A 9,263-nucleotide genomic window follows, 5' to 3' on the forward strand; every position below is an offset into this window, starting at 1 on the left:
AGTTTCCATGCTATAAATTTTTATTAAAAACATGTCATTAGAAATAAATGGTACATTTACAGTCTTAAACAAACCAGTAGTTTTTACACACACTAATGTTGAGTTCCCTCTTACAAAATTGGAAGCGGATTCCACCATCTACTTTTTTTTGTTTGTATCTGATATAAAAGGATAAAGTCGCTACATGAAGTTTATACTTATTTTGGATTTGATATATCCCCAGGCTAGATACACAGAAGGCATGTGTCTTCCTAATAATATTTATATGGGAAACTTAGCCTTCTGTTCTTGCTATTGATTTTGGATATGGTAAATGAGCTTAAATACTGCAAAAAAAAAAAATAAAATAACAAAGATTAATACATTTGTTGCTTTTTCCTGCTTGCTTATGGGAATGACTGATTTGTATGACAACAGAAATACTCCTGTACCATAGAAAGGCTTGATAATATCAGCTAGTTAATGGAAAAAATACAATTTTTAATTCACTAGAAGGTTTTTTTTCATTATCTGTGTGAAAATGTGTGATCTGGTTTCTCAGATACTAGGAAAGCAGAATTCCTCAATGCTGTTCTCCTTTCTGTTTTCTGTTTCCTGCAGATTGAGCTGATGATACTCAAATGTCACGCGGTTGATGTGTTTGCCGCTGGAGACCATTCGCAGCACAGTATTGTCACAGCCAATCTTCATTTGGGCTAGTTAGGGAAAGAGATATAGAGGAGATATTATGATACACTTTTATCAGAAAGAGGGAGAAGAGTTTTGTAGTGTTGTGAATTACAAAGCACTGATACATGCAATTTTGGAAAAGCCGCTAATTTCTCTGTAGTAATGACTGGCCTGATAGTGGTGTTGCTGACTAAATACCCTCTTTTGTATTTGTTAGTGTAACCTTACAATGGCTTGGGCATGTAATCAGGTATTGTAACCTTTGCTCAACTCATGCAAATGCCACTCAGTTGCCTTCCACCTGCAGTCTCATCTACACATAGATAGACATGGCAGAGGGCTGTACATGTCTGCACTTGGGAAGGCATGCTACTGTTAGATGCCAGGAGTGATGGGTGATGGTAATGGCACCCTATCCTGGAGATATCCAAAACTAACAATAGTGAAATGTGTTCTGTTAGGGGGATGAGTGGTATTGTACATAAAGAGATTTCTCACAATAACAAAGGCATGAGAGACTCCCACCAAGACAAAAATCAAATGGCAGTGCGCAGAAAATGGACTCACTCTGGGGGAAATCTAGTATTTCACTAACATCTGCTTCAGATGAACCATCTGAGTGGGGCTTTGGCATAGCCTGTTTCATTTGGGGAACCTGAAGCACTTTCCTTACTGGTGGTCATTGGGAGAGCGGAGGCTGCTGAGATGGGATTTCCCTTCATTCACACCACCAGGAAAGCACATTTTAATCTCATTGCAGTGTTCAGTATTCACTCAGCACCAGTACTTGCCAGTTAAAGCTTTGAACAGTGCCTGGATTAACTTGTGGTATGATGAACAGCAAAGGGAGACCACAGAGGTGCAGTGCCAGGAATGTTCCTGCTCTCAAGGCCTGCAGAAATGCTGGTTCTCTGGTGCACCCTTTCATACTCCCAAGGTACAACACATGTGGCTCAGGGGCTAGTCTGTCACATCGCTGCAGCACTTCATAGTCTGCTGTACTGAACATTGGGGAAACAGGGAATTCTTATTTCTATGGAGAGAAAGAGGTGACCAGCCCGCCATGATAGTGACACAAGTTCAGAGCTCCTCCGGCATTCAAACCAGAAAATGGGAGCTTTGGGGTTTTGGGGTGTGTGTCACTCCTGCAGCAGCAAAAAAAAAAAAGGAGGCTTTGGAAACACTGAGTAAGTGAGAAAATACTCCTTAACTGAAAATGTAAATACTCTGCCTTCATTTGTTATCAAGTTCCAGGGTTATTTATCTGCTGAGACTGTAATAATCATATGTCTCATAGGAAAAGCATTTAAACATATGTATAACTTAACCTTGTAATAATAATTACTGCAGAGGCAAGTGAAGGTGGTCGTGGGTGTGCTGAACCACACAGCCCAGCTGTAGGCTTGCATAGCTCTAGCTGTCATGTTCTGCTACATGTGAAGTTCGCTAGTCTAGCAGGAAACCAGGGTTTGAGGGGGGCTACACGACTCCCTCTGGTTAGTTATTTTATCTTGTGGAGGTAAGTGTAAGAAGGAATTCTTACCAGACCCATGAAAGGAGTGACAGAGATCAGCTAGTGGAAACATCTTGGATGGGTCCAAGCCATTTCCTCCTAGAAGCTCTACAAAATCTCCCACTCCGGCACAGCCAGCTGATGGTTTCTAAAGAGGCAGAAATTAACAGTTGTTTATCATTTGTCTTCAAAAGGCAGCAGTTTTCTAGACATGACTGCAGCCAATAGTAAGTTTTAGAAGTCCTCTGTGCTCAAAGCTCTGTGAAATCAGGCTGTTCTCATCCTAAGCAGCACTACTTCAATTTTATATTAGTCAGTTAATTTCCTTAAGGAATTCCAAAGAAAGACCTAAGTAGGCTCTGAAAATTACTGACAAGTAGTTAAGGTGTTGATTCAACTGCTTTTAGTGCAGATAAGCAATCTGATTCTGGATGCTTAGGCATATAATCAAATTAACACAGGCATGGGCTGCACACGTGCCCACACTCAGCTGGCAGGCAGGAACTTCAGTTCCATTATACCACACTTATTCCTAAGCAATGAGTTCTGCTAAAATGCGCTATTCTGGCAAAGTTTAATTACAGTAGGAATTAACAAAAAGAGTAGTTTTGTGTGATGACAATGGCTCACTATATTTTAGACCCACAAGTGTTCTTTTCCTGAAAATTAATGCTGTTTGCCAAAAACATCTTGCACGGACAACTTGTGCACCTTTGGGCTGTCACCCATATGATCTATTTCAGGGCCAAATTTCTTTATTGCCCTCCTCCTTTTGTTTCTTTTCTGCCTGCTGCTGAATAAGTCAACTCACTTGCCCGTCTCTCAAAGCCTGGTTTGCTCAGACACCGGCAGTCCCCATGAAGGACCTAGGCTACCAGTCTCACCGGCAGTAGAAAACAAAACAAAAAGTAACTTTCATGCTCCTGTCTTTCTGGATATTTTTGAATTTGCACCTTCTTAGACCTCCCAGGCACAGGGTGCCATCAAGAGCTCTTGTCTGCTCCTGTCTCGTCATCACCAAGCACCAAGTGCTGTGGCCAAGCCCGACCATTGTGCTGTGCATCAGAGCAGATAGAGCAGAGGATGCTCAGCATGCTGAGCACAGAATCAGTTGTGAGCTCATTTGTATTTTCTCCATGCTGATACCGCGCTGTCTAACCTGTGTCTCCTTTCTCTGTTCAGAGCAGCTGCTGCTTTCATTAGTTTAAATACAGACAGACAGCTCTCCAAGAGAGCACCCCTTTCTTTCTAATCAAATTCTTACCCTTTGTTATGGCAAGCAATATTTACATGCATTAATGGTACTTTGCATAATTTGATTGCCTGTGCAACATTGCAGAAACAATAGTGACAGAGACAGACCCAACTCTCATCTCTGGAGGAAAACCAGAGCCCTCAGCATGAACACGTGTGGTTGGGAGCGTGCCACAGGCAGTGGCACAGCAGGCAGTGCCACAGACTATCCCCATTTCACCCTCTTCCATGCCCCAAAAACCTGCAGATGATACTAATTTCTTAGGAGACAAACAACTCACCTTTAAAAGGAGGCCATTTAAATGTCCCAGGATAAGATCAGATATCTTTATCACTACTGGGTAGATTATGGAGAAGCTGCAGTTTCTGTGCTGATGAGGACTGACCATGGTGAACCTACCTGAGGGAGTCTGAGAGATGACGTTGCAAGCTGGGGCATGAGACAAGGTACAAGAGTTACTTATGCAGTCATCACTGCATGTAGCAAAATTATATACTTTCAGTACTAACAAAGAACAGATGATTTAACTGCTGAGAGTTACAACCAAATGCTGAAATGCACACATACGGTATTTTCTGGGGTTCTTGCAGAGCATATGTGCCCTAAAAATTCACTGCCTGTTGCTTACCATGTAGCATGAGGACTGGCAGAACTTGAGGGTGAAACTGTCGACAGGAGAGCTCATACCCCAAATCCATACATCAGGGTCTCATACTGTCTGCAGGTTTGAAGGAGGTTGAATATGGATGTGAGGCTTTTGTTTAGTTTTGACTAGTTATCGCCTGATACTGCCAGCGAACCACTAAGTCTTATTCTACTCCTCTTATCTGGAGTTCCTTACCCTGCAAAGTATCTCATTGGAACTAGAGCAAATACATGCTGATTTTATCTTAAAAGTTCAAACTTAACAGTTCAGAAAAGGGAGCAGATTATCATCTCTACATGCAACCCAAAGGATCCTCCATGCAGACCTGGAGGCCTGTAGCTGCTTCAGCTGAGAAGGGCACAAGCCATCTCCAGCAGCTGCACACAATAATGAAGCCACACCAGAGTGGAGACCCAGCTTGCAGGCTTGCATCTGAACAACTCAGAGCAAGGGCAGGTCAGACATGCTGTCATCTTCATCCTTTGCATGGCAAGGCAGATGAATCAGACTGGCCTGAACAATAATTGTTAAATGTCCTCTCCCCTCTTGGAAAAACAATGCAAGTGACCATTATTTGTGTTTTGCCAGCTCTCAGGCTTAAGGAAATAATTTGCAAATAGGCCCTTAGGAGCATATATCACTCATAACTACTACATAAATATTCAAGAAAGTGGTTTTGCTGTTGAACTTTTTCAAATATTTTTTCCTCATTGTTTATCCAGATCTAGAAACTGCTGAGATTAAACTCCCTAAATTAATACTATTTGTTCTAGTCAAATTTGTTGAAACATGACAGTTTTAGGTTGGAAGAGATGTTCTTTGAAATAAAGAACCTTCTGATCCTGAACATTGAAGCCATACCTAAATTATCTCTTACAATTCACCTTTTTTCCTTGAGACACACACTAAGCCCAAGTCAGATCCTCAGGCATGTAGGTATGCGTGGCTCTGCTGGCATTACTGGAGTTGTGCCAGTGCAGATAACACCAGCAAGAGGATTCAAAGCAAACCAATATATTCATTTTGCTTCCTGCTACAAATGCAAGCCCATTTGATGGTATAAAACACAGACTTACGGAAGAGGTTGGTGTTTTTCTTAACTGTGACGGTAAATCCATTGCCTGGCTGGTGAATCCTAAAGAAGATCATTGCCACATTCTGTGACGACCTGATGCTCCTCTGAATATTGCCACTGTCACAAAAGTCTACGTATCTTTGGGAAGTGGGGAGGGGATGGTCCAAGGAACTGGGAAATTTCTCTCCTTTGAGTATCCAGCCATCAAATACCTACAAGGGTTCAACAATTGAAAACAAGGCCTTTGCTTATCACTCTATTAGAAGAGAACAGAAACAGGAAGTATTACAGGCTTGTTTTATTTTGACACCAGATGGCCTATTTAAAGCCACCAATTAAAAACAATTCTTTGTATTTATTGATTTCCTAGCATTTAGCTAATTATTCAGGCTTCAGTCTATATTTTAATGTCTGTGTTTTGTTCAGGTGACAATTTTGGTGACTTTTTTTTTTTTGAGGGAAGCAGCTTTTTTTGCTTCAGCATCATCACATACGCATATATTTTCAAAATTTCTTACTATTGTAATTTCATTGTTTCTGAGAGAGATTTTTGACCAGCTTGATTTGGAAGCCACATGAAACACAGGTCACCCTCTCAAACTCTGGGCATTAAGTCCATTGATCTGGCCTGCAATTTTCCGCCACCCATGTTTTGCAGCTTGTCATGAATGAGCCTGAGGACCTTCCAGAGGTACTGCAATACAATAAAGCTTGGGGGAGGAATTATTGGCAGAGGCATTGCTCTAACCTGTGCCTGCTTTTTCAGTTCATCCTAACCACTAGAAAGCAGAACAAATGCTCCCTACTTGGCTGGGCCTTGAGCAGCAATCTTTCCTTCACAACAAAAATAGCAACAATTTGCCCTCACTGTCTTCAGGGAAATGTGTCAGAACTAGAAATCTGTATTAATTCTAGCACAGCTGGGCAGTTGCCTGCCTTGCTCTTTCAATTGCCTTCTAGCTGCTCTCACCTAGCAATTCTTTCTCTGCTTGTCAATAGTTCAAAAATCCAAGGCCAAATCCTGTTACTGCTTCAGCGAGTTTTCCTAATGTATGTGTAGGAACTCCTCACAGAAAAGCTGCAGGATCAGTCTCTGGATTTGCCAGAACTGTGGATTTTCTGAAGTAATGAGATGTGAGTGCTCAAATTGTGCCAGGGAAAAGCTACTTGTATAAATAAAATACAGAAACTGGGGACCCCATGATCAAGGGAAGGAAACCTCTGTAAAGCCTCAGAGATCTCTTGCCATTTTTCTAGCCTCCATAAGGGGCTGTAAGTCTAAGTACAAAATCCCACAAGAGGATGAAATCAGCCTCCCTGCAGAGATATGGGGAGAGATCCCAGCCAGGGATATGAGGTGGAGGGACAGGGTTCCCCAAGGTAAAGTGGTAGAGGGACATCATCATTTCAGGAGAGGGAGACAAGGAGAAGTCTGAAGGGCAACTTTCCTCTTCCTCCTACCCAGCTCACCACCAGACAGGAGGGGGTCTGTGCTGTGCATGGCCACCTCAGCACAACTGGCAGAGTGCAAGGCGAGGGGAGCAGCCAGGGGCCATTGAACCTCCCCTTCTCTTCTGAACTGAGTTCAGGTCTTGGTCAGCTCTTCTGCCTGCCAGCAAAATGTGCTGGTAAAGTTTTTTTGGTACTGGAATATAAATGGCTATGAGTCATGAACCTCCTTCTGTTCAGAGCCAACGTCCTGAAAAGCTCTAGCGGGCCATTTGAAAGAAAGCCTGCAAACAACCCACTCATTAATAAACTGATGCTAAGTGACCTGCAAGCAGAGGTCCTGGAGCAGTAACAGCTGTTCGGAGAGCTGTATCATCATCTGCAGGGCTCATGCAATTCATGGTGCAATGAGAAAACCCTCCTAATGGGACTGAGGGTCTCAGTTTGTACTGACCACATTTTTCAGTCAGTCCCTGAGGTATGGACACTCAGTAGATGTGCTCTTGGAAAAGTTCAGTAGAGCCAGTACTGCAGTCTGGACAGTGAACATCAGCCTGCATCCAGCTTTGCTTTAGGGAGATAGTACTGGGGGGGACATACCCAAATCGCCTCAGGGAGGAGGAACAGTCATCCCAGAAGCCTATTTTGCACACACAAACACACACACATTCGCCTGCCCCTTCCACACATAGCAAATGTCTCACATATAAGATGAGACCAGGGAAGGGGTAGCGCACCAGAACTTGTCAGCTTCTTACCTTTAGGAAGTCACCCCCTTGGCAGTCAATGTTTACGAAGTCATAGCCTATTGTGATAAGATCCTCAGGCTCCCCAATGAAGAAGGTCGCACAGTGCAGCTGCGGTTGGTCTGCAGTGAAGGTGAACTGTCCCTCTATACTCAGCATGTCAATGCACCCTGTAGGAACAGAGACACAGGGCTGCTGCCTCAGCTTGCTGGGAAGGGAGACCCAGCACCAGCTACCACAGTGCAGGAAAGGAGGGAGTGAAGGGAGACTCTCACACTGAGACCTGGCTGGTGGTGAGGAAAGGGAGACCCAGCTGAAGCAATTAAGAGCCTGCTTAGCATCAGAGGATGAGTAGTAACTCGTAGGTGTGAGCACAAGTATGCAATGGTGGGGGGGACAGGGGAATGACATGTCAAAGCATCTCTGAGCAGAAAACTCTGTACGTATATGTGCACAAGTGCACAAACACCCCATTACTTCAGATTTCTCTCTAATCATAGCTTTTCCACCTGTCCCATCCCCTGGAGATGTGACCCTGCCCAGGGACATGGGTGGATGATCCCCATCTTCCACTCATTATTGAGGCCCCTCAATGCTGAGCCCCAACCTCTTTTCAGAGCCATGTTTTCATCCCTGTTCCTCATCCACAGTTTTTCTAAGATTTTAACACTTTTTCCTTCTTCTCCCTCCACGCTTGCAAAAAGCACTTGCAGCTCTGTCACTCCCTAATAGCCTATTCCCTATCCCCGAGCCCTGAGCTCCCCACAAGACTCTCCCACTGACCAACGGTCCCCATCAGAGCACCAAAGAAACTCACGGAGTGACCGCCGGTAGATCTGTCCTGCAGACAGCTCTCGCTTCAGATCTTCACTGAGGAGTAGGAAGGGCTCATCTTCAACAGCATCCCTCACCTGGTGAAGGAAAGAGGGCAGGGAGAGTTTGAGTCAAAATGAGATGTGGACCCCTCCTTACACTTTCCAAGAACAGGCACCAGTGGACTGAATCACTCCTACAGAAACAGCACAGCTGTGGAAGAGCTCAGTGAGAAAACTGCCAACCTGCAGTAGACGGAACAAACCTGGCATCTTAGAAGAGAGCTCAGCAGCTCAGTGCACAGCAAGCCTCTTAAATCCTCAGCAAAAATGCAACTTTGAAAAAAGGGAGGATACACAGATGGATGGAGAGGGGGGAGTGGGACTGTTGCATTAATGTTACCCAGGTATAGGTTTAATGGAGTAGGAGTAGGAATAGGAGGGGAGAGAGTTAAAAGCACAATTCTCAAAAGCTGGGAGAACAAGTTAGAAGGCAGCAGCTAAAAGCACAGTGAAGCACTTTAGTTGTCAGCCCCATTGCTCACCTCTAGATATCTGGTTTCCCCCTTGGAGGCTGCCAGGAAGATGAGAATGAAGTGGCACTGAAACTGGAAAGCAGACGGCATGCTGACACCTCCTCTGGCAGCCCTCCCTCCTTCCCTCCCTCTCTCTCTGCAGCCAAGTTTCTCCTGGTCTGCGCCAGTAGGCAGGAGGCGCTGGGATATCTTGGAGAGACTCTTTTTATAGAGCTGTTGGGAGGGGAGGCACTTGGTCCCCGTACTGATAGGGTAACCCATGGTAACTGAATTCCTCTTGCAGTGACACAGTACGTGGGCATGATGAGGGTCCAAATCACAGCCACAAATTTTCAAGCTGGTCAAACTCGTCTCACTGGCAGATGTATTTTCTAGTTATCTATCTGGCAGAGCTAAAAAGCTCTGGGGAGGAAAGCCCATCCCTGTGCATCTGGGACACTCGCACAATGTGCTTATTTCCCGTCATTCCGAAGTGAGGAACAAGTAGTATCCCTCCCTCCTCTTCTTCTCCAGCTTTCCAGTCCCAGGGCATTTGGGACCCACAGGTCTCCCTGCCTCCTCC

General features: G+C 44.4%; 1 protein-coding gene across 1 annotated transcript; it reads right to left on the reverse strand.

Moving 5' to 3' along the window:
* Window positions 1–537: 537 nt before the first annotated feature.
* Window positions 538–8,791, reverse strand: CRHBP (corticotropin releasing hormone binding protein; the record flags this gene model as incomplete). The annotated part of the gene is made up of 7 exons (XM_080362487.1): window positions 538–695; window positions 2,213–2,330; window positions 3,718–3,866; window positions 5,160–5,370; window positions 7,366–7,523; window positions 8,171–8,264; window positions 8,711–8,791. The coding sequence occupies 7 exons, from the start codon at window positions 8,789–8,791 to the stop codon at window positions 538–540; spliced, it is 969 nt and encodes a 322-aa protein (XP_080218613.1).
* Window positions 8,792–9,263: the final 472 nt, after the last annotated feature.

This window comes from Nesoenas mayeri (genome assembly GCF_963082525.1).
Source record: "Nesoenas mayeri genome assembly, chromosome: Z".
NCBI lineage: Eukaryota > Metazoa > Chordata > Aves > Columbiformes > Columbidae > Nesoenas > Nesoenas mayeri.